At 41.6% G+C, this 26,434-nt stretch overlaps 1 protein-coding gene across 1 annotated transcript in view; it reads right to left on the bottom strand.

The window, feature by feature from the left end:
- Positions 1-26,434, bottom strand: part of WDR49 (WD repeat domain 49) — a 195,608-nt gene that overhangs the window by 63,249 nt on the left and 105,925 nt on the right. Inside the window, exons 7-9 of the mRNA XM_038750316.1 lie at positions 23,405-23,638; positions 11,508-11,672; positions 3,407-3,522 (exon numbers count right to left, since the gene is read on the bottom strand). Coding sequence (XP_038606244.1) covers positions 3,407-3,522; positions 11,508-11,672; positions 23,405-23,638 — 515 coding nt within the window. The remainder of the gene's footprint in view (positions 1-3,406; positions 3,523-11,507; positions 11,673-23,404; positions 23,639-26,434) is intronic.

Here is a 26,434-nt window from a genome sequence, read left to right as displayed (position 1 = left end):
GGAGGATAGATGTGACCCCCTTATTTTGGGACAGCTATTCTCTTCTAAGTTGCTGCTTTACTGCTAAAAACCAATGCTGGATCTGTCTTCATCTGAATTCGTACTGCTCCCTGTAATGCTACTATTAACTAGGGAGAGTCAGTATGTTCTCAGATTCAATACTTTGCTGATTTCAGAGTGTGAAAAAAACTCCTTCAATATTTGATTTTGGATGTCAAAAATACAAGGAACTAATTACCTGCCATCTTCTCAATCAAATGTCAACCTAAAAGCTTCCAAAGAAAAATTTAGTTGTGCTTACAATAGCTTAAGAATTTATCTCAGGACTTACGTTTTACCACTATGAGGACAATGTTTCTCACCTAAGCACATTTGTTTGCTCTTAAGAACACCTGTGCTTAAAAGTGTCATTCATAGAATTGCTTTATGGGGCCAACATTCCTCATGAACCACCTTCTAGATGGGAGGAAGAAGGGGTGGATGAGCTCCTTTTTTTCCGGATCATTCTGGTTGTCAGACACAGCTTTTTTTGTTTTTTAGTGTGTTTTTTTTTCCACAGTATTTGTTAAATACTTACTACGTACCATACACTATGTTAAAGACACTGGTTGGACACTGTCCATGTCCCACATGGGGTTCACAGCCCCAATCCCCATCTTATAGATGAGGTAACTAAGGCACAGAGAAGTCAAGCAACTTGTCCAAAGTCACACAGTGGACAAGTGGCAGACCTCAGGTACTCTAACTCCCAGGTCTGTGTTCTTTCTACTAGGCCATGCTGCTTTGTTGTGGGCAGGGAATGTGCCTACCAACTCCGTTATATTGGTCTCTCCCAAGTGCTTAGTACTGTGTTCTGCACACAGTAAGTGCTTAATATATAATATTGATTGTTTTTTAGAGCAGCACCTGAGTATGTAATCTTGCCACAAAGCAGAGCAATGAGGACGCCAAAGAAATGTCCAATAGCTAGAGAGAAACGTGACTTCAAATTACATCCCTCAGAAGTAGTAAGGGTGGGATGAGATCAATCAATCAATCAATCAATTGTATTTATTGAGCACTTACTGTGTGCAGAGCACTGTATTGAGCACTTAGGAAACTTGGAGAAAGTGGTAATTCATTGGCCAGAGAATGATGACCTTTAATTCATGGCCCCTCCATTCCTTTGTTTATACTACATACGTGTGGGTTATGTTCAAAGAGCATATGTTCGGGCCTAACTGTAAGTGGTGGTTTTAAATCATGGATCATTATATACCATAGTGAGGAAAACAACCTGAACCAACCAATTTCTATTCAAGCAAAAAATCAGACTTAAGTTAGTGTCCAATAGGTGAAGAGTGAAAAATTATTATCTTCCAAGCTCCCAGACTCAAACAGAGCCATCTGGTCTCCAAATATAAACTGTGCAGTGATCCCAGTGAATTAAAATTACTTATTACTCATGGCCTTGTATAGAAATCATTAGGGTGCAGGCTTTGGTGTAGCTATGAGTCACTAATGGAGCATGATTGCTTGCCTGGCTGTGAAAGTCTGGACCTTGGAAGGTGTGTATAATGAAATTCTGTCAAAATATCTTGTAGAATAGCTTGGACAATACTTTTCACCCTCACTTAAAAAAAATTGATCGTGAATAAAATGAACCATCCGGTTCATTCTCTGCTGCCTATAATGTGCCGCTGTTTATTAATGCTCTTATTAAGAAATTTTTTCTGAGCCTTTTAAAGCCCCAGAAAAGGTATATTTAGATGTCTGGGTATTCAGTTGTCTGGGTTTGAAATCATATGGAAAGAAAAGCAATGTATTTCAGACGATTAATATAATAATCCTAGTAAAGTATTTGCTGAGCCTATTTACTGAAAACGGCAGTATTTTCTGAAATTGTCAGTTTATGGACACCAAATCTTTCAAATGCAACCTGACAGTGTTTCTGATATTTTTCTGGTGCACATACATATATATATATATTCATATATATGAACATACCTATGTATACACATATGACTATAAAAGAAAAAAGGCTGTTCCTTAAAAAGAAAAGAAAAAAACAAACACTATTTTCCTTGGAATGAAAAGCAGAGGAATTACTTCTAGAATAGAGGATGGTCATTGTCTAGACTTTCTATGGAGAATTTATAAGAGATATAAATATATTAGCTGAAAGCTTTCCTAAACCAAAGAGGGTAAGGGAGGATGGAATTAAATTGAAGGAGGACGGATTTAGAATAGTTATATTCTAATTACCTGAGTGTATTAGTTTTCAGAGAGTCATGTTTCCCTTAATGTACATTTTCACTGTGTGTTTTGGATAGAATGCAACGACCCAATTAGCGAACCTCCTTCTGATAGTGGGAGTGTGAAAAGAATGCAACTTGGTGTGGAGAGAAATGGTTGTGTTTATGTGCATAGTGTTGGAAATGGGGTGAGTACAACAATATGATGTTTTCTTAGTGAAAAGTCAGTCAGGAACCCAAACCTTGCAATGTAGGAAAAGTTGGTTTAACTCAAATGCAGAACTAAGATAGTAATTGGAGAAGCTGGGTGGCTTAGTGGACAGAACCCGGGTTTGGGTGTCAGAGGTCATGGGTTCTAATACTGCTTCTGCCACTTGTCAGCTGTTTGACTTTGGGCAAGTCACTTAACTTCTCTGGGCCTCAGTTCCCTCATCTGTAAAATGGGAATGAAGCCTGTAAACACTATGTGGAACACCCTGATTACCTTGTATCTACCCCAGTGTTTAGAAGTGTTTTGTACATTTTAAGTGCTTACCAAATGCCGTCATTATTTTCAAGTACTTAGTACAGTGCTCTGCACACAGTAAGTGCTCAATAAATACAATTGAATGAATAATATTTTGAGTTTGTACTGCCCTCCTATTTTTCCAAGGTATTTTCATATTGGTTAGACCATTTTATTCTCCCAAGATCCTTATAGCTAGAGAGAGTTGGGAATGATTATCTCTATATTACAGATGAGGAATCTGAGACATTGAAAATGTTAAGTAACTTGGAGATGGTCATCTGTCAGGCTTGGTTCAAAGACGGAATTAGAATTCAGGTTTCATGACTCCAGGACTTCTGTGCTTTCATTAACCCAACTTGACTCTGCTCCTCTTCCCTTCAGATTTTCCAGAAAATAGTGAGTAAGAAGCTACCATCCTCAATGGGTTGCAAGTGAAGTCTTGCCTGAAGGAAGGGAGTTATTCTTTGAATTGCTTTGAGCCCTCTGACTCTCGGATTACTAATTCAGTCGATTTGCTGACTTCTCCATTGTTCTTTTGGGCTTAGTCACTGAAAATGAATGCTTTTGAATTGGCCATGGTTTTGATGCTTCATTTCCTTAGTAGAGATTGAATCAAAATGCAAAAATCCATCATCCTTTTTGGTTTTGATGGGACATACATTACCTCTTCCAGCCTGTCACCAGTACTGTCTGATTTAGAACTAGGATCTGAGAGATGTCCACTGCTCGATCTTGCCCAACATTCAGCAGGTGGTGACAATGTCCATCGAAGTCCCAAATCTTCAGTGTAAAAAGACAACTTTTAGTACAAACATAAAAAGTACATATCTGGTTCTTGGAGTACTTGCTTAATCAAAGTATAGATTTATGTATGCGTAGCTAGGAACTTCCAGAATTATCTGATTAGATGTAACTCCTATTGAATATAAACACATATTCCATCCATCGTTCTCCTACTGTATCACTTGCTGGCTGAAATGCAGGCTCTTCTCAGATTTCAGTGGCATAGAATTGCCAACTTTATTGCCCAGACAAACTCTGTGGCCACCTTCCTCCATTGTCCAGATGGAGCCAGCTTTATTCTACATTATCTGCTACTCTTTCTCATCTGCATGATTTCTTTCCTTCACTAAGGTGGATGATTGGAATTAACTGTAATGCAATTGACTGTAATTGAGATTTTGTTATATATTGAAGTTTGCTTTTTAGCATAGAATTGAAATTTAGCTATTGTACTTCATTTATTGTGGGAAAGCATTTCATCCTATTTATAGGAGGAAATTTATTTTATACATAATCCACATATGATTCCTCCAAAAGAGGAAAAGTAATAAAACTAATAACAGTGTTTATTAAGTTTTTATCAGCTGCCTGTTGTATGGCCTTGGACAGGTCACTGCATAACAGAACAATGCTTGGCACATAGTAAGCACTTAACAAATACCATAATAATAATAATATAACAGTAATAAGATGCTTGTTATCCCTACCACATGTGAGCCCCATGTGGAACTGGGACTCTGTCTGATCTGATTATATTGTGTCTAAACTAGCATTTAGCACAGCATGCAGCATAAAGAGAGCATGTAATAAATAGCATTATTAGTGTTACCCTATTAGGTGTCTAGCCCTCTGTCACATAGACGATAATCAGATCCCACTTCCACGACTAATTCCCCAACTCCCAACCTGTCCTGATGGGGACAGCTGGAGTGCAGTGGGAAGTGCCAGAGGATGGGGGTGGCAATTAGCTGAGACAGCATTGACTCAAACATGCAATGCATCCTCACATCCTCTTATTTCCCCATTTTATGGTTGCCCTCCAGGGTTCCACTCACTGGGAGAGATGGAGCTCTCTAGACAAAAGGCCAAGGACAATTGTCTTTGTTATTCCGTTTCTTCAACAACTGTTTCGAAGAACTTGCTTCTGTGTGCATTGATTCCACTGCCCCAGACAGGAAACAATTCATTCTGTATCATGCGTGTGTGTCAAAATATGTAAACATTTGATATTTTTGCCAGTCTTTTATGACTCAAAGTTGTGTAGGTCTTGTTCATATAATATATAGAGGAGCAGTGTGGTCTAGTAGATAGAGAATGGACCCGAGAGTCAGAAGGGCCTGGGTTCTAATCCCAGCTCCACCACTTGTCTGATGTGTAACCTTGGGCAAATCACTTTACTTCTCTGTGCCTCAGTTATCTCATCAGCAAAGCGGGGAATGTGGGACAGGGACTGTGTCCACCCTGACAAACTTGTGTCTACCCCAGGGCTTATTAAAGTGCAAATACTTCAGAAAAAAATCTTTACGCTTCATTAATTTGCTCCTGCATTCATGTAGGTAGAGAAGTAGAAAGTGAATTTACTGTCAGACATGCCTGTTCCAGTTACATTTCTGATATCAAGATTGACTGCAGAAATCAGTCAATCTGATATCAGATATTAATCTGATATCAGTCAATCTGATATCAGATATCTTGACTGCAGGTGCTGCCTTAAAAATGTAGTTTATACATTCCTTTTGCATCCGTTCAGAGAATTCCTGTTTTTTCCTGCGTCAGTTCCATCTGTCATGAGAATGACAAACTCTTTTTAAATCGAGATGATAATATTCCTCCAGCTCCTGTCAACCACCCCTAGCACTTAGGCATGTCATTCCTATCCTCAACACTTATAGTTGCATCTATATTTTTGTTCAATTGCTAATAATGATTGTAATAATAATGATAACAATAATGGTTGTGGTATTTGTTAAGCACTCAAATTGTGTCAATCATTCAGCCATATTTATTGAGCATTTTCTGTAGATACAAGATAATCAGGTCCCCCATGGGACTCACATTCTAAGTACAAGAGAGAACAGATATTAAAAAAATCTGCTGGTCTCACCTCCACAACATCTCCAAGATCCGCCCTTTCCTCTCCATCCAAACCACTGGCTTGCTGGTTCAATCTCTCATCCTATCCCGACTGTCTTACTGCATCAGCCTCCTCTCTGATCTCCCATCCTCCTGTATTTCCCCACTTCAGTCTATACTTCACTCTGCTGCCCAGATTATCTTTGTACAGAAACACTCTGGGCATGTCACTCCCCTCCTCAAAAATCTCCAGTGGTTACCTGTCAAACTACAAATCAAGCAAAAAAACTCCTCACTCTCGGCTTCAAGGCTCTCCATCACCTCGCCCCCTCCTACCTCACCTCCCTTCTCTCCTTCTACAGCCCAGCCCACCCCCTCTGCTCCTCTGTTGCTAACCTCCTCTCTGTGCCTCGTTCTCACCTGTCCCACCATCGACCCCTGGCTCACGTCCTTCCCCTGGCCTGGAATACCCTCCCTCCTCACATCCCCCAAGCTAGCTCTCTTCCTCCCTTCAAAGCCCTACTGACATCTCACCTCCTTCAGGAGGCCTTCCCAGACTGAGCCCCTTTTTTCCTCTCCTCCTCCCCAGCCCACAGCCCTACCTCCTTCCCCTCCCCACAGCACTTGTATATATTTGTACAGATTTATTACTCTATTTATTTTACTTGTACATAGTTACTATTCTATTTATTTTGTTAATGATGTGCATATAGCCATAATTCTATTTGTCTGGAGATTTTGACACCTGTCTACATGTTTTGTTTTGTTGTCTGTCTCCCACTTCTAGACTGTGAGCCCGTTGTTGGGTAGGGACCATCTCTATATGTTGCCGACTTGTACTTCAAATACAATTGAATGAATGAATTAATTAAGTCACTATTTTGCAGATGAAGAAAAAGAGGCACCGAAAAATTAAGGTACTTGCCCAAGGTCACACGGCTGACAGGGGTACAGCCGGAATTAGAGTCCAGGTCCCTCTGAGACCCAGGTCTGTGCTATGTCTTGCCTGTGGTATTCACGGGGGATTGTTCAGAGAAACCCCCATGAATACAATATGCCCCGATGGCAAAAGTTTTTTCTCAAGTCCCCTCTAGACAGTAAGTTCATTGTCGGTGGGAAATGTGTCCGTTTATTGTTTTATTGCACTCTCCCAAGTGCTTAGTATAGTGCTCTGCACACAGTAAGTGCACAATAAGTATGATTGAATAAATGAATGAATGAACTTGTATTCTCCCAATTGTCTAGTACAGTGCTCTGCATACAGAAAGTACTCAAAGACTATTATCGATCGATTGATTGTTCTCGAGGCCATCTGAGATTTCCTGGGTGAGGTGGGGTGGCCACCAGCCGTGGAAGAAGTGTGTGGTGAGTCCACAACAAACTGTCTTACTAGTGACTGTTTATGATCCCATGAACAACAAGGAACAGACTGGAGAAGGCACTGATGGGCTCTACCTGAGACAGGCGATTGCCAGCCCGTGGGGGTGGAAAATGGAGGGAGGCACGGCTTTCTCTCCCTGTTCTACCCAGTAACAGGCCTGCCCCAATCTACGACTGCCACGTAGAGCCACAGCTGTGACACCTAAGGCAGATAAAAGGTGGTCACTTTGAATCGTGAGGTGGCACCTGGAGTAGAAGCATGCAGAGGAGGAACAAGAAGAAGCTTGCAAGAGAGCAAGTATTCAAGCAGAAACAGCAGGAGAGCCACAATCAAAAGCGGCAGAAGGCAGCAATCCTTGGAAGCAGAAAGAAGAAGAAATGGTAGAACGGGCTCCCTTGATCAGCAGACTGATATTGGACTCTTGGTGGAGTGAAGTGGTAATTCTATTTCTTCTGATGACTTGACACCTGTCCTCATGTTTTGTTTTGTTGTCTGTCTCCCCATTCTAGACTGTGAGCCCGTTGTTGGGTAGGGACCATCTCTATATGTTGCCAACTTGTACTTCCCAAGTGCTTAGTACAGTGCTCTGCACACAGTAAGTGTTCAGTAAATATGATTGAATAAATGAGTAATTGTGTGCATGTGTTACTCCCTTGCACATTGGTAAAACTGAGTAAAAAAAACTTTCCACAATAACCTTCGTGGTTGGTGGTGTGGTTTGACTCTACTACATGTCACTAAGGTACCCCCAGTCCAGGAAAGTCCTGGTTGGTACAAGCCATGTGGTTTGTGACTAAGTTGGGCTATGGTTGCTGGGGACCAAAGAAATAGCCGACAGTAAGAGCTGGGGGAACGTTAGGGCAACACCGTGAACAAAAAAATCCATCCCAGTGCCAAGGAACTACTACATTCAATTATTTATTCAGATATTTCAATGGGATATATACTTGAACTACTTTTTTAAAATTGGTATATGTTAAGCACTTACTAAGTGTCAGTCATTGTCGTATAAGCCGGGGTACATACAACTTCATCAGGCTGGACATGGTCCCTGTCTCACTCGGGGCTCACAGTCTAAGTTGGAGGGAGGAAAATTGAATCCCCACTTTACAGATGAGGAAACTGAGGCCCAGAGAAGTGAAGAGACTTGCCCAAGGTCACCCAGCAAGCAATTGGCAGGGCTGGGATTAGAACCCAGGTCCAGTGACTCCTAGTCCCGAGCTCCGTCCACTAGGCCAGCCTACTTCTTGGTATAGCTTTGGTTTAGCTTCCTGTGCCCTTTATTTGTGATTAACTCTTGTCTCTATGTCTACCCCATTAGATCATTAACTCCTTGAGGACAGAGAATATATGTGTTGCTTCTGTTGCCCTTCCCTACATTTTTAGTACTGTGATTCACACTCAGTAGACTCTCAATAAAAGCACTGAATGACTGATAGAAAGCTTGGCTAAAACTTGGAGCCCTTCACTCTATATTCCTCTCACTCACTCTGGATTGCTTTCTGCCCCTAGGCCCCAAATCGATCAATCAGCCAAACAATGGTATTTGCTGAGAGGTTTCTGGGTGCAGAGTCCTGTACTAAACCCTCAGCTCAGGTCCCGCAAAGGTACACGGAGAAGCAACATGGCCTAGAAGAAGGAGCACAGACCTGAGAATCAAGTACCTGGGTTCTAATCCCAACTCACCACTTACCTGCTGGGTAGCCTTGGGCAAGTCACTTAACTTCTCTTTGCCTCAGTTTCCTCATCTGTAAAATGGGGGTTTAATATCTGTTCTCCCTTCTATTGGGACTGTGAGCCCCATATGGGACAGGGAATGTGTCCAACCAGATCATCATGTAATTACTCCAGAGCTTCGTTTAGTGCTTGGCCCAGAGTAAATGCTTGACAAATGCCACTTTTATGAGTATCATTATGAAGCTCTTCCAAGATTTTCCTAAGGGAGAAGCGTCTTCTCAACTGGATGCCACCCCCTAGGGATTTCATACAGTTTAATGTCCAGTGCCAACTGTTTAATGGCTTTTGCAGTTGGGAAGGGGTCCACCTACTAAGAAAACTCCTGTCGAGGCTTGATTGAGCTGTAGATGGGCTGGCAGGGATTAGGGAGTAATTTGGGTGAGTTTTTGGCAAGGCGTTGTAGTGAGAAAAAACAAATGCCAGCCAGAATTTGTGGGTTCCAAAACCCAGAATTTCACTTCCTCTCTCCCTCAAACCACCGAACAGTGAACAGAAGTCAGTGGCAAACTCCCACGGACTCTAATGGGAAAGAATTACACAGAATATGTTTGGCCCCTGTGGGAAGAGGGAGGACGTAGCACCTTTGAAGAGCAAAGTAGAAAGTGCCCTAGCATTGACTGTATTTTATAGTACATCATGGTGTCCAGCCCAGATAAAATGGTCAGATTCTACATTGTATGATATGAGAATGGGATTTGGATCTATCAGTGTATTTATGGTGTGCTTAAGCGGTATGCAGAGCAATCTACTGAGTGTTTGGGAGAATACAATATTGACCAATTTTGACCAACTCCCACCTGTTTCAGCTGTGCACTTTTTGTCTAATTATTATACCCAGCAGGGACATGTTTAGGGGTTTCTCCCCGCTCCCACTAATCATTCTTAGATCAATCATTTTGGACATGCCCTAATAGTTAAAGAATGTCTAATGGCAAACTTTATGTATTGCATCATTCCTTCTTTTCAACAAGAAAAAAATGGTCTTAAGAAACCAATGATTTCACTACTTAATCCAGGTTAAATGTCCATTCATTCATTGAATTCATTCAATCGTAGTTATTGAGTGCTTACTGTGTGCAGAGCACCGTACTAAGCGCTTGGGAAGTACAAGTCGGCAACATAAAGAGACGGTCCCTACCCAACAACGGGCTCACAGTCTAGAAGGGGGAGACAGACAACAAAACAAAACATGTAGAAAGGTGTCAAAATCGTCAGAGCGAATCTTTTATTCAGAAAACTTTGAAGAGTAAAACATGATATTAAATTGATTAATCAATCTGTGCAGAGCACTATTTTAAGTGCTTGAGAGAGTATGCAATTTTATTGGTAGATAAGATTCCTACCCTCAGTGAACTTTCACTCTAGACAGCACTAAAATAAATTACAGATAGAAGAAAGCAATATGGCCATATGCGCTATGGGTAGTGGGGTAAGGGGATAAGTACCCAAGTGCTTTTATTAACTTCTAAACACTATTCATTGCTGAATTAAATCATTGACCTACCTGTTTCTTTCAAACTCTTTCAGAAAGAGAGGCAGTGCAGCTTAAGGAAAAGACAATGAAACTAAGAGTTCAGAGACCTGGTTTGTAGTCAATTAATCAATCAATCCTATTTATTGAGTGCCTACTCTGTGCAGAGCACTGTACTAAATGCTAGGGAAGGTATAATATTACAGAGTTGGTAGATGTTCCCTGTTCACAAGGAACTCACAGTCTAGAGGGGAGACAGGTGTTAAAATAAATTATGTATGTAAGTGTTGGGTTGAGGATGCGGTGAATAAGGAGTGCAGCATGGCTTAGTGGTTAGAGGATGGTTCTGAGAGTCAGAAGGACCGGGTTCTAATCCCAGCTCCCCTACATGTCTGTTATGTGACCTTGGGTAAATCACTTAACTTCTCTGGGCTTCAGTTAGCTCAATTGTAAGATAGGGATTAAGATTGCGGGACAGAGACTCTATCCACCATGATTATCCCAGTACTTGGCACATAGTAAGCACCTAATAAGTACCTTAATATTAATAATTACAATTATTATTATTATTCAATCCAAGGGCAATGCAGAAGGGAGAGGACGTAGGGGAAATGAGGGTTTAGTTGGGAAAGGCCTCAAATCTTTCACTAATTTACCGTGTGACCTTGGCCAAGTCACTTATCATTTCTGGGCCCCAATTTCTTGTGGGGTTAAAACTCTAGCTCTCCCTGTCTCTTATGCTGTGATTACCTTATATGTACTCCAGTGCTCAACATAATACCTAGCACATATTAAAAGCTTAATAAATACCATAATTAAGTCTGTTTAAAGTAAATGAATATCCGGAAACAACATTCCATTAAAGTCCCTCAAAACATTTCCAATGCTCCTTTACCTTAGTAGCCACTCCATAATTATTTAAATATATTCCTTAATGAAAAGTTGCCAAATGAAGATCAAGCAGAATTTCAGACAGGAATTACAGAGAAAACACAACTGCTAATACTTAAAAAAACGAATGCAGCTAGAATAAGGCTAAAATCACTCATTTAAATATTAACGTATTTATATTTTAGACTTGCAACTTCCAGAAATTCATTACTGCACTGATCATTATTCGAAAACCATAATAGTCATTTATTTTTCAAGAGAGCTATATTATCCTGGCAAGTTTGTTATTATGGCTTTTAATCATTTAGCCCATCTCACGCTTCCTTTAGCTAAGGCCAAAAAAAAGTTGTTTTGCTCAGAATGGAATATTTTGGCCCTGAATCTCTGGACAGAAAAGACCGCAATAGAATCAAATAGTTTTGTTCACACCTTTACTGTTCCATCTGTGCTTCCAGTAAAAAGCTTTGTCTCACTTGCATCTAAGGCCATGGTACTGATTTCCTCATTGCCATGGCAACCAGTAAACTGTTTGATTTTCTGCCCAGTGTCAATCATCCAGAAGGTAACTGTAGATCCTGCATCAGAGCTGATTACCTTGAAAAAAAAATTGGAATTCAAGGGAATTAAAATGCTTACCACATACTATATTTTGTATCTTCATTACAGTAAGCGAAGATATTTCTTCCCCAGTGATATTCTACATGGGAATTTAATAATTTTAGCTTTACTTTTTTCAAACCATAATCCCAAATTTATAGAGGAGAATTGAAGTGTTAACAGGAGCCCCCTTAGCAGAAAAGATATAGGGTATTCCCTTATCCAGCCATCAGTTTGGACTAAATGCATTGTCAAATCTTTGCTAGCTCTGTCAGAGTTGAATCACTGAGTAATTCATTCATTCATTCAATCATATTTACTGAGCACTTACTGTGTGCAAAGCACTGTATTAAGCATTTGGGAAGTACAAGTCGGCAACATATGGAGACGGTACCTACCCAACAATGGGCTTACAGTTTAGAAGGGGGAGACAGACAACAAAACAAAACATGTGGACAGGTGTCAAAACCATCAGAATAAATAGAATTATAGCTATATGCACATCATTAATAAAATAGAGTAGTAAATATGTACAAGTAAAATAAATAGAGTAATAAATATGTACAAATATATACAGTGCTGTGGGGAAGGGAAGGAGGTAGGGTGATAGGGAGGAGGAGAGGAAAAAGGGGGAGTAATGAAATTCTAGTTGAATAATAAATGAATTGACTAAAGTCATTTAGAGCATATCAGCTTCAGTTTAGTGTTCAGGAATGAGATTACATGACACATGTTAGAAAAGTGTGAATTTAGACAAATCACTACAGCTGTTTATTAATTCCCTCAGTGACTGAAATTTCTTAGAATATTGTCTATTTTTAACAGCTGTTTTGTACTTTTACTTTTTCAGGGGTTTTTTTTGGTTGTTTTAATGGTACTTGTTAAGAGCTTATTGTATGCCAGGCACTATACTAAGAGGTGGAGTAGATACAAGCTAATCAAGTTGAACACAGTTCCTGTCCCACATTGAGCTCCAAATCTAAGTGGGAGGGGGTAGAATTTAATCCCCAGATCTCAGGTTCTGTCACTGCCAAGCCTGATCTCTTTCAAGCTTGGCGCAAAGCTCTTAGTTCCTCTATATTCCCCTTATTTTGTCTTTCTGCATCTGTTGGGGTCCAGTGCGCCCAGATATCTGTTTCATATTGTCTGCCCGGGTGAGTTTCTGGATGTGCCTGTGATTTGTCAGTGTGCATCAGGAAGGGTCTTGGGGTAAGGAGTGTCTAAATCCACATATGAATGCAAGTGAATCTACGCATCAGAGCTTCTCAAAGCATTACTTGTTTTTTTTTTTTGCTCATCTTCATTATATAACATTTTTTCCAGCACTTTCAACACTAATGATGAAGCAACACTGCCTAGTGGATAGAACGTGGGCCTGGGAGACAGAGGACCTGAGTTCTAATCACAGCTTTGCCACTTGTCTGTTGTGTGACCTTGGGCAAGTCTCTTCACTTCTCCATGCCTCAGTTACCTCATATGTAAAATGGGGATTCAATCCTACTGCCTCCTGCTTAGACTGTGAGCCCCATAGCCCGTTGTTGGGTAGGGGGTTGTCCCTATATGTTGCCAACTTGTACTTCCCAAGCGCTTAGTACAGTGCTCTGCACAGAGTAAGCGCTCAATATGATTGAATGAATGAGTGAATGTGGGTTAATGACTGTGTCTAACCTGATTCAATTGCATCTACCCCAGTGCTTCAGACAGTGCTTGGTACATAATAAGCACTTAACAAGTACCATAATTATTATCATTCGTGTAGGTACTTTAAGTACTGTCCTTTCATTTCCTTGGATATATGACTTGGACTTTAGAAATAGCATGATTAAGTGATGTAATTATATTAGGTTTAAACAGATCTCTGACTTCATTATCTGGATCCAAACCCAAGCTTTTCCCTGCTCAGCAAGATCAATTACCAAGAAAAGAAAAAACTTATCTGAAGCAAGTCAAAGTCACTGCACCATTAGGATTAACTTTACGAATGCCTTGGAGTTTTAAAGGGCATCATAAAGGTGAGCATATGGTGCAGTCTATCACTTAGGGATAAGAACTGCTTCTCTGACCAAGGAGCAATGGAAAGATGCAGCAATATCGGAGTTAGTGATAGCTATGATCTTGGCCTTTGGGAAAGAGCAGCACGAAACTAATTCTCTGGAGATAGTTTCAGGGGCTAAAGTTTGCAAGTAGAAACTGGGGGGAGGGAACGAAAGAGAGAAAGGAAGGTTCCTTCCTCTCTCTCTAGTGTGTAGTAGCCCTGCTGTTGGCCGAGTGGAAAAAAAAAATCACTGCTCTGGGAACCAAGAGAACTATGTTCCAGCCCATTATGTCTGCTCAAGCAATGTCCTAGTAATAATAATTGTGGTTTTTGCTAAGCTTTTACTATGTGCTAAGCACTGTACTTAAGTGCTGGGGTAGACGAACGATAACTAGGTCAGTCTCAGTCCCTATCCCACAGAGGTCTCACAGAATAAATAGGAGGGAGTAGAGGCAGTTAACACCCAATTTACAGATGAGGAAACTGAGGCCCAGAGAGGTTAAGGTAACCAGAAAGGAAGTGGCAGAACCAGGTTTAGAACTCAGGTCCTCTGACTGTCAGTTCATTTCAATCATATTTACTGAGCGCTTATCATGTCCAGATCGCTGTACTAAGAGCTTGGGAAAGCAAAATACAGCAATAAAAAGAGAAAAACTCTGCCACAACGAGCTCACAGTCTACAAGTGGGGGAGACAGACATGAGTACAAGTAAGCAAACAGCAATATAAATTAAAAGAATTAGATATATGTATATATACATCACTTCTGTGGGGCAGGGAAAGTGGGGAAGAGCAAGGGAGCAAATCAGGGTGATGCAGAAGGGAGGGGGAGATGAGGAAAATTGTGGCCTACTTTGGGAAGGCCTCTTAGAGGAGATGTGCCTTCGGTAAGGCTTTGAAGAAGGGAGAGTAATTGTCCTGTTGATTTGAGGAGGGAGGGAGTTCCAGGCCAGAGGTAAGATGTGGGCCGGGGCAAGACATGTGAGATCGAGGCACAGTGAGAAGGTTAGCAGCAGAGGAGCAGAGTCTGTGGGCTGGGAAGTCCAGATACCCTGAGTCTTCAGTTACTCCCTTAAGTTGTACATCATAGGTTGGCTGAGAAAGACCTCTAGACTGTGAGCCCGTTGTTGGGTAGGGACCGTCTCTATATGTTGCCGACTTGTACTTCCCAAATGCTTAGTACAGTGTTGTGCACACAGTAAGCGCTCAATAAATACGGCTGAATGAATGAATGAATCAGAAAGATAATTCTCTCTTCCACTTCAAAACATTATTGAAAGCACATCTCCTCCAGTAAGCCTTCCCTGACTAAACCCTGACTAAACCCTCCTCTCCTCTTCTCCCACTCCCTTCTGTGCCACCCTTACTTGCTCCTTCAGTATCCCTACAGCACACATGTATATATCTGTAATTTACTTATCTATTTATTTATATTAATATCTGTCTCCTCCTCTAGACTGTGAGCTCACTGTGGGCAGGAATGGGTCTGTTTGTTATTATATTGTACTCTCCCAAGCACTTCGTACAGTGCTTTGCACACAATAAGCATTCAATAAACGTGACTGAAGGAACTCAGAGCACATAGCATAATTGAGGACTACTAGAAGACAGTGACAGATACATTCATCGAGTCAACCTTTTTCAAGCAGGATCTTTGGGAAGATAGTAGGAGGAAGGGATAAAAATAAAAAAACAGGTGAAGACACCCTCTCTAGCAAGTGCAGTATTATCTTGTGCCCAGAGTAATATAGAGGGCATCACGTGTGTCAGGCAATTCCGCAAGGGAGGAGACAATCAGGGCTTTCTGTTTTAGGATGGTCAGGAGATAGGTGATGGTGGAAACCTTGGGCTGTGCATTCCTTGGGATCACCTGCCTCTGCCTTGAATGTCCATCCACTGAGGCACTGCCAGTGCTTACGACAGAGCGGTGGTATGGACTGGGATGTGATGCTACACTCCGAGGAAACTGCGACCACCACGACCCGACCTGACAGCCCTGGCCCCATTTTGGGTGGGATCATCATACTGACTCAGCCCCCTTTTTCCTCTCCTCCTCCCCATCCCCCTCCCACCCTACCTCCTTCCCCTCCCCACAGCACCTGTATATACATTTGTACAGACTTACCTCTTTATTTTACTTGTACATGTTTACTATTCTACTTATTTTGTTAATGATGTGCATTTAGCTTTAATTCTATTTATTCTGACGACTTGACACCTGTCCACGTGTTTTGTTTTGCTGTCTGTTTCCCCCTTCTAGACTATGAGCCTGTTGTTGTGCAGAGACCGTCTCTATATGTCGCCAACTTGTACTTCCCAAGCGCTTAGTACAGTGTTCTGCACACAGTAAGCACTCAATAAATACAATTGAATGAATGAGTCTTAATGATTCCTCAAGGGAACGGCATGTGTGACCTCAACTGCGTAGGAAATGTTTTGCAATGATCTTCTCCCACAAGGGAGAGGGAAATGGAACAGCAGTAGCATCCCTAGGGAAGAACCAATCAGGCTACTGTCTGGGGCACACATGTGAAGGGCAACAGACCTAGAATATAAATTCTTCAATTTATGAAATTGAAATAGAAACTGACTGAATTGTTTATGATCATTACACTCTTTTGCCCAGAGCACCAACAAACCATAAGGCCAATGTTATTGAATGGTCCCTTATATTCTTAAATAAATTCCAGGCAGAGTCAGAAGTTAGTCTTGCACATACCTCAATCTAGTTTTAAAATCAGATTACATGGGGGCCTGGGTATCCTAAAACTGCTGATGCTTTATAAGGTGTAACCAAGGATGTACTGAACTCCTACAGTTGACACAATAATTTTGGTATTTAAGAGCTTACTATGTTCATTCATTCATTCATTCATTAATCATATTTATTAATAATCATAATAATAATGATGGAATTTATTAAGCATTTACTATGTGCAAAGCACTGTTATAAGCACTGGGGGGGGGAATACAAGGTAATCAGGTTGTCCCACAGGGGGCTTACATTCTTAATCCCCATTTTACAGATGAGGTAACTGAGACACAGAGAAGTTAAGTGACTTTCCCAAAGTCACACAGCTGCTAATTGGCAGAGCCAGGATTTGAACCCATGACCACTGACTCCACAGCCCACACTCTTTTCCACTGAGCCAAGCTGCTTACAGTGTGCAGAGCACTGTACTAAGCGCTTGGGAAGTAAAAGTCCCAAGCACCATACTAAGTGTTGGGGAAGATACAAAATAATCAGGTCCCACATGGAGATTACAATCTAAAAAGGAGGGAGAACTGGTATTGAATCCTCTTGTTGCAGATGAGGGAACTGAGGCAAACAAGTGGCAGAGTCAGAATTAGAATTCAGGTCCACCAACATCCAGACCCAAGCTGTTTTCATTAGGAAATAGACAGTATAATGGGGATTCAGGCTGCAGTGGCTTACAAAATTTCAGAGCACGGTTCTGGGAGTCAGAAGGTCATGGGTTATAATCCCACCTCCGCCACTTGTCTACTGTGTGACCTTGGGAAAGTCACTTCACTTCTCTGGGCCTCAGATACCTCATCTGTAAAATGGGGATTGAGACTATAATAATAATAATAATAATAATAATAATAATAATAGCATTTATTAAGCGCTTACTATGTGCAAAGCACTGTTCTAAGCGCTGGGGAGGATACAGGGTGGTTAGGTTGTCCCACGTGGGGCTCACAGTCTTAATCCCCATTTTACAGGTGGGGTAACTGAGGCCCAGAGAAGTTAAGTGACTTGCCTAAGATCACACAGCAGACATGTGGCGGGGTCGGAATTCGAACCCATAACCTCTGACTCCAAAGCCCGGGATCTTTCCACTGAGCCTCGCTGTTTCTCTATGGGACTATGGGACAGGGACTTTGTCCAACCCGATCTGCTTGTATCCACCCCAGCGCTTAGTACAGTGCATGGCACAGAGTTAAGTGCTTAACAAATACCATAATTATTAATTATTATTATGATTACTACCTCCTGAGGAGCAGTGAGGCCTGGGAGTCAGAAGACCTGGGTTCCAATCCAGAATCTTGTGCAAGTCACTAAACTTCTCTGTGCCTCCACGTCCTCACCTGTAAAACAGGAATTCTATGTCTGTGCTCCCTCCTACTTTGTAAACCCCATGTGGGACTCAGTGTTCAACCTGTTATCACCCCATTTCCCTCCTACCATTCCTCACCAAACTTCCTGAGCAAGTTGTCTACAACTGCTGTCTCAAGTTCCTCTCCTCCAATTCTCTCCTTGATCTCCTCCAATCTGGCTTCCGTCCCCTTTACTCCAAAGAAGCCGTCTTCTCAAAGGTCACCATGACCTCCTTCTTGCCAAATCCAGTGTCCTTTACTCCATCCTATTCCTCCACGACCTCTCAGCTGACTTAGACATTGTCGACCACCCCCTTTCCTGGAAACATTATCCAACCTCGGCTTTACTGACACTGTCCTCTCCTGGTTTTCCTCCTATCTCTCTGGCTGTTCATTCTCGGTCTCTTTCACAGGTTCCTCCTCTGCCCTCCACCCCGTATCTGTGAGGGTCCCTCAAAATTCAGTGCTGGGTCCCCTTCTATTCTCCATCTACACCCACTCTCTTGGAGCACTCATTTACTTTCACGGCTTCAATCTCTATGCAGATGATACCCAAATCTACATCTCCAGCCCTGATCTCTACCTTCTCTGCAGTCTCACATTTACTGCCTTCAAGACATCCCTACTTGAATGCCATCCAATCACCTCAAGCTTAATATCTGTAAAGCGGAACGTTTTACCTTCCCATCCAAACCCTGTCCTCCCATCATTATAGATGACACCACCATGCTTCCTGTCTCACAAGCCCATAACCTTGGCATTATCCTTGACTCCTCTATCATTGAACTCACATATTCAATCCATCACTAAATCCTACTGGTTCCACCTTCACAACATCGCTAAAATTTGTCTTCTCGCCATTGAAACTGTTACCATATTAATCCAATCACTTATCCTATCCCGCCTTGATAACTGTATCAGCCTCCTTGCTGACCTCTCTGCTTCCTGTTTTTCCCCACCCAAGTCCATTTTTCACTCTGCTGTCGAAATCATTTTTTCTACAAAAATGTTCAGGCCATTTTTCCCAACTCCTCTAGAATCTGCAGTGGTTTCCCATCCACTTCCGCATCAAATAAAAACTCCTCACCATTGGCTTTAAAGTGTTCAATCACCTTGTCCCCTCTTACTTCACCTTGCTACTCCCATACTACAACCCAGCCCAAACACTTCACTCCTCTAATGCTCACCTTCTCACTATACCCTGATCTTGTCTATCTAGCCACGAACCTATTGCCCACATCCTGACTCTGACCTGGAATGTCCTCCCTCCTCATATCTGCCAGATAATTATTTTCCCCACCTTCAATGCCTTATTGACAACACAACTCTTCCAAGATGCCTTTCCTGACTAAGCTCTCTTTTCCTCTTCTCCCACTCCCTTCTGCATCAACTTGACTGGCCTCCCTATTCATCTCCCCTCCAGTCCCACAGCATTTATGTACATATCTGCAATTTACTGATTTATGTTAATGTCTGTCTACCCCTCTAAACTGTAAACTCACTGTGGGAAGGGAATGTGTCTGTTCATTGTTATATTTTATCCTCCCAAGTGCTTAGTTAAGTGCTCTGCATACAGTAAGTGCTCAATAAACACGATCGAATAAATGTTCAATTTATAGCTACTCTAGAACTTACAAAATGTTTCCTTCCTTCTTGCTCTACTTTTCTTAGTTAAGGTAATACTGTTGATCAAAAATTAAATACAATAGAAATGGTCAGAGCATTCTGACACACCATGTCTGCTCTAATCCATGCACTTCACACCCCATTTCCTCCCCATTGTGTTCTGGTGACACTAAAGGAGCTAATATTGTGAACAGGATTAAAAGAGAATCCAAAAATATTCCTAGATTTCACCTCCTTTTTTTAAGGTGAGAGTCGATGGATACCCATTCCTGAGAAGAGAAAGAAAACAGAAATGAATAAGATAACTAGTCAGTGCTCAGCTGTGGTGCTTTGTATGACTAGGAAGTCCAAACAGTGTAGGGAAATAAACACAGTAACGATTTGTAGAGAAAATGCTAAAGGCTAGCAGAAGAAGGAAAAATCATGAGATTCAAGATAAAAGAACCAGGGAAGGAAAAAAATAGAAATGGGAAAGGCAAAAAGCTATTATTCAGTCAGGAGTGTAGCCACGGAGCTTTAAAGAAACAGGGAGAACAATTTTGAATTAGATTATTAAAATGGACAGAAATAGTAGAGGGTTAGGTAAAGGACAAGGATATCAAGTCAAATCTCTGGTTGAGAGTAAGAAATGAATAAGATGGATTTAGGATTTGGGAGGATCTAGAAGGAGATGCAAACAATTTAAGGTTGCGTAAAGGTAAGGCTTTGGAAGAAAAGACCTAGTAATGTATGCACTTGGGTGTATATCTCCTAATAATAACAATAAAGATAAGTGTGGTATTTGTTAAGTGCTTACTATGTGCCAGGCACTGTACTAAGTTCTGGGGTAAATACAAGGTAATTGGGTTGGACAAAATGGCCTCACAGTCTAAATCCCCATTTTACAGATGAGGTAACTGAGGCCCAGAGAAGTGAAGTTACTTGCCCAAGGTCACACAGCAGACAAGCGGCAGAGCCAGGTTTAGAATCCAGATCCTTCTGACTCCAAGACCCATGCTCCATCTACTAGGCCATGCTACTTAATCATTTTGATATTTACTCCATCCCCAGCCCCACAGCAGTTATGCACTTCTCTTCTTATTTTGCCACTTTCCCTACCTGTAACTTATTTTATTGTCTGTGTCCCCAACTAAACTGTAAGATCTCTGTGGGTAGGGATCATGTCTACCAACTCTATTGTATTAAACCCTCTTAAGAGTTTAGTAGCATTCTGCACACAGTAAGTGGTAAATAAATGGCATTGATTGAGGGATTGATTCTCACTTCCCTGAATCAGGCAGTGATTAAATTCCTGGAATTTGAGCTGATGCTTTCTTTCTCTAATTAACTTATTCTTCAAACCAGAACTCAAAACCCACCTTCCCCGCAGTGCCTTCTCTGAATGAGCAAGAAGAAACTGGGACCTATCCCCAGAGTAATTTAACCTAGATGCATTCCCCAAGGAAACATCTATATTTCTAGGTGCAGTCAATTTTGAAATCTGCTCTTCTCTTTTTTCAACTTGATGGTAAGCTCCTCAAGGGAATAGTCAAGGTTTCCTCAATTGCTTGTAGTCCTTTCTCTCTCTAACATAATAATAATAATAATAAACTTTCAGGGCATGTCACCCCCACCAAAAAAAAAAAATCTCCAGTGGTTGCCTATCAACCTCCATCTCAAACAAAAACTCCTCACTATTGGCTTCAAAGCTCTCCATCACCTTGCCCCTTCTTACCTCATCTCCCTTCTCTCCTTCTACATCCCAGCCCACACATTCCACTCTTCTGGTGCTAACCTCCTCATTGTGCCTCGGTCTTAGCTGTCTCACCGTCGACCCGAGGCCCACGTCTTACCTCTAGCTTGGAACACCCTCCCTCCTTATATCTGCCAAACAATCACTCTTCCCCCACCTTCAAAGCCCTAATGAAGGCTTACCTTCTACAAGAGGCCTTCCCAAACTAAGCCCCCTTTTTCTCAGCTCCACCTCCCTCTGCATCACCTCGACTCACTCCCTTTGTTATTCCCCCTCCCTGCCCCACAACACTTATGTCTATATGTATATATCTAAATTCTTGATTTATATTGATGTCTGTTTACTTGTTTTGATGTCTATCTCCTCTAGACTGTAAGCCCATTATGGGCAGGGATCGTCTCTCTTTATTGCTGATCTGTACTTTCTAAGCACTTAGTACAGTGCTCTCCACATAGTAAGTGCTCAGTAAATATGATTGAATGAATAATAGGTTTTAAGTACTTATCATATGCCAAGCACTGCCCTAAGCATTGGAGTAAGTACGAGATAATCAGTTTGAACATAGTCACTGTCTTGCATGATGTGCACAGCCTAAGGGAAAGAGAAAACAGATAATCCCCATTTTACAGATATGGAAGTTGAGTCATAGAGAAGATAATAATAATAATAATAATAATAATGGCATTTGTTAAGCACGTACTATGTGCAAAGCACTGTTCTAAACGCTGGGGAGGATACAAAGTGATCAGGTTGTCCAATGTGGGGCTCACGGTCTTAATCCCCATTTTCCAGATGAGGGAACTGAGGCACAGAGAAGTTAAGTGACTTGCCCAAGGTCACACAGCTCACAATTGGTGGAGCCGGGATTTGAACCCATGACCTCTGACTCCAAAGCCCATGCTTTTTCCATTGAGCCATGCAAATGACTTGCCCAAGGTCACCCAGCAGACCAAGCGGCAGAACTGGAATTAGAGCCTTGTTCTCTGATTACCAGACCCTGCTCTTTCCATCAGATCACACTGCTCGATAGTCTATGTAGCCTGATGAAAATCACTGAAGAAGGTAATAATTCTCACATTTTACCCTTGAAGATTTGAACTACTACAACATTCCCCTAGAAGAAGCAACTAGTCTCGGTGGCCACCGGAAACTAAATGAAGTTGGCCTCTCGCCTAAAGCGGGGCAGAGCATTTATGACAAAATGGATCCCCGTGGGTGGAATTAAAAACCGATTATTTTCTGAAGGGATTTTGTTTCATCTTGAAAGGACAGCAGGATATTTTAAATAGTGATCTAAGTTAGTTATTCGAAACAAAATCTCTCTCCAGCTTGAAGACATATGAAATAGCCATTTATACACACATCTGAAAGCTTTTGCAGAAAAATAGGTTGGTGTCACTATTTAATTGAGTGCTGGGTAGATAGTCGCTTTGTACATTACTCAAGCCATGCCAAAACTGTTATGCCTGCAACAAATCATTTCTATCAGGCGAGCCTATGGCTTCCAGTAAATCCCAGACAACCTGTGTCTTGCTGCCCAATAAGATGCTCTAGCTGCCTGACTTGTCTTTCGATCTCCAGAAAAAACCTGCAGTTTGATTACAACTCGTAAACCTCTATCACTGGAGCATTTCACCGTGTAGTAGCCTTGCCTCTTCATTGAGATGCAGGTAATGTCCCGATGCCAAAGGCTGCAGAGCATCGTTAAAGTACCGGGAAGACAAACAACACTCATGTTGCATACCAAGTGGCGTTACATTTAACTGAATCATTTTTTGATGAACGCATCCAGATCTGCCACTGAGAACCACTTGTAGAAAATGTGCTGGCAAAACAGATCCTCACTAATCACAGCTCAGGCAAATTTCAGAAGTTCCCCGGGGATACTGTAGGATGGGATGTAAAGAGGAATTTTGCAACCAAGTTCAGTCACAAATAGCAGCAGGGGCTAAACTCCCCTTCAGCAAAGATGAGCTTAGAACAATTTCCAGTGAAGTGGCTTTATTTGCATCCCCATAATGCTTGTTTTAATTGAAATGGTAGGATCTTTTCATATCAGTGCTTCTTGGAAACCAACCCGCCATTCAAATCTGCAACATGTCATTTTAGAAAAGCACCTTGATAGTAAATATATTTCTTTAACAGAGTCCTGTTTGACATTTATACTTCCTAAAATTAATTTAATAGTAAGACCTTCCAGTGACAGCAGAATTGAGCAATTTCCCAGAGAAGTTACCTGCTTGAGGACAGAATTGTAAAGCACACAAGTGACCGCTTTTTCATGACTTGTCATCCTTTTAGAGGTCTCAGTTTTCATTCCCAAAAATGTTAGCTGGTTATTAAATGAGATAAAAAGTCGACCGTGGGCCTCATCAAAGTGGAAAAGGCCTTGGAATTCCAGATTCTTTGGGAAAGAACTAGAGATCTTCTGTAGAGATAACTGGTGATGAATAGCCCACAGCCTCAACACCTGGAAAAGTAGATAAAGGAAAACATCTGCATTAGCACCATAAATAATGAACTTGCTTCCAGTTTAATAGGAACAACCAAATAAGTATTCCAGTTATTGCTTAACCTACTTTCTCTGCAGTCTGCAGTCTCTAGTGGGCAGGGAATGGGTCTATCAATTATGCTGTATTCTCCCAAGCGCTTAGGACACTCGCCTGTCCCGCCGTCGACCCCCAACCCACGTCCTTCCCCTGGCCCGGAATGCCCTCCCTCCACACATCCGCCGCTAGCTCTCTTCCTCCCTTCAAAGCCCTACTGAGAGCTCACCTCCTCCAAGAGGCCTTCCCAGACTGAGCCCCTTTTTTCCTCTCCTCCTCCCCATCCCCCCCGCCCTACCTCCTTCCCCTCCCCATAGCACTTGTATATATATTTGTAAAGATTTATTACTCTATTTTACTTGTACATATTTACTATTCTATTTATTTTGTTAATGATGGACATATAGCTTAAATTCTATTCGTTCTGACGATTTTGACACGTGTCTTCATGTTTTGTTTTGTTGTCTGTCTCCCCCTTCTAGACTGTGAGCCGGTTATTGGGTAGGGACCATCTCTATATGCTGCCGACTTGTACTTCCCAAGCGCTTAGTACAGTGCTCTGCACACAGTAAGTGCTCAACAAATGCGATTGAATGAATGAATGAATGACAGTGCTCTGCAAACAGTGAGCTCTCAATAAATGTAGCTGATTGGTTTCAAGTTTGTGGCTATCCACAAGACAGTATTAAAACATTATTAAGAACTCAAAGCATAATTCATGCTATTCAGGGCATATAAAATAGACAATACCTGTCTAAAATTCTTGTATGGTGGTATTGAAGAGGCAAATAATAATAATCATAATAATAATAATGTTGGTATTTGTTAAGCGCTTATTATGTGCCAAGCACTGTCCTAAGTGCTGGGGTAGATACAAGATAGGTTGTCCCACATGGGGCTCACAGTCTTCATCCCCATTTTATAGATGAGGTGACTGAGGCCCAGAGCAGTTAAATTACTTGCCCAAGGTCACACAGCTGACAAGTGGCAGAGCCGGGATTAGAACCCATGATCTCTGACTCCAAAGCCCGGGCTCTTTGCCGCTAAGCCTTGCTGCTTCTCAATGTAAACTCTTCTAAAAGTAGAGGGCTGCCATTTCCTTCCCTTTTCCAGTAAAGTATGGAGCTACTCAAGTGTGGATTGCAGAATCAATTCTTCCAGGTAGAAGAGAAAAAGCTGATTTAGTGGACATAGTATTCATCCAATCATATTTATTGAGCACTTACTGTGGGCAGAGCACTGTACTAAGCACTTGGCAGAATATGATGTAACAATAAATAGACACATCCACTGGCCACAGTGAGCTTACAGTCTAGAGGACGAGTTTACATTCTAGACGCTACAGGCAGGGGTGATAGTGAAATAAATGATCCCAAGAGAGCATGGGAGAAAAAAAAACTGAGAGGAGACACATTTAAAAGGCAAAGCCATCTCTCTTATTTAATTGAGCACAGATAATTACAGTGCTCTGCACACAGTAAGCACTCAATAAATACGAATGAATGAACAAACATAGTAACTGTGGCAATATGAAATCAAACTATCAAACAAAAACTCTTTGTCATAATAATAATGATGGCATTTATTAAGTGCTTACTATGTGCAGAGCACTGTTCTAAGCACTGGGGATGTTACAAGGTGATCAGGTTGTCCCACGGGGGGGGGGGCACACAGTCTTAATCCCCATTTTACAGATGAGGCACAGAGAAGTGAAGTGACTTGCCCAAAGTCACACAGCTGACAATTGGCAGAGTCGGGATTTGAACCCATGACTTCTGACTCCAAAGCTCAGGCTCTTTCCACTGACCCATGCTGCTTCTCAGGTGATGGGCTTCGAGGCTCTCTACCAACTCACCCTGCTTCACCTATCAGCTCTCTTCATCTGCTGTGAGCCCCCTGTTGGGTAGGCACCGTCTCTATATGTTGCCAACTTGTACTTCCCAAGCGCATAGTACAGTGCTCTGCACACAGTAAGCGCTCAATAAATACGATTGAATGAATGAATCTGCTAGTGAACGACTAACTTCCTTCCTTCCATGCCAATCTTCGAGCTGAACGCATTTTAGATTTTCCACCTCAATTGCCTCACTTATGCTGTTCCCTGGCTTAGGCTGAATTGTACTTCCCAAGCTCTTAGTACAGTGCTCTGCACCCAGTAAGCGCTCAATAAATACAACTGAATGAATGAATAAATTCAAAATGCTCCCAAAATCCCACCTCTTCCAAGAAGCCTTCCCTCACATGTTTTGCTTTGTTGTCTGTCTCCCCCTTCTAGACTGTGAGCCCATTGTTCAGTAGGGACCATCTCTATATGTTGCCAACTTATACTTCCCAAGCGCTTAGTACAGTGCTCTGCACAGAGTAAGCACTCAATAAATACAATTGAATGAATGAATGAATAAGTTCCCAGTATCCTAAATTATATAAACCCAAAGCCCCCACTAACATTAGTAAACATATTTCTAAACATACTCCACACTTCACTATTCAATTAGGCTTTCAATTATTGATTTGGACTACTCTATGTGTTAATATTTTTTATATCTGTGTACCTCAGTGAAGTATAGCCACCTGTGCAGAACAAGGCTCACTTCGTTGTTTTGTATTTCATGGTCTAGTTACTATGCAAAACTCCTTCTTTTCACTTTGAAAGCGTTACAGTTTCCATGCGCTTGCCCAAGAAACAGAAGGCCTAACTTAGGTCTGGTTCTTCAGTCTGT

Source organism: Tachyglossus aculeatus, chromosome 1, assembly GCF_015852505.1.
Source record: "Tachyglossus aculeatus isolate mTacAcu1 chromosome 1, mTacAcu1.pri, whole genome shotgun sequence".
NCBI lineage: Eukaryota > Metazoa > Chordata > Mammalia > Monotremata > Tachyglossidae > Tachyglossus > Tachyglossus aculeatus.
The sequence above is the reverse complement of the archived record's forward strand: the minus strand, read 5'-3'. Positions and strand labels throughout refer to the sequence as shown.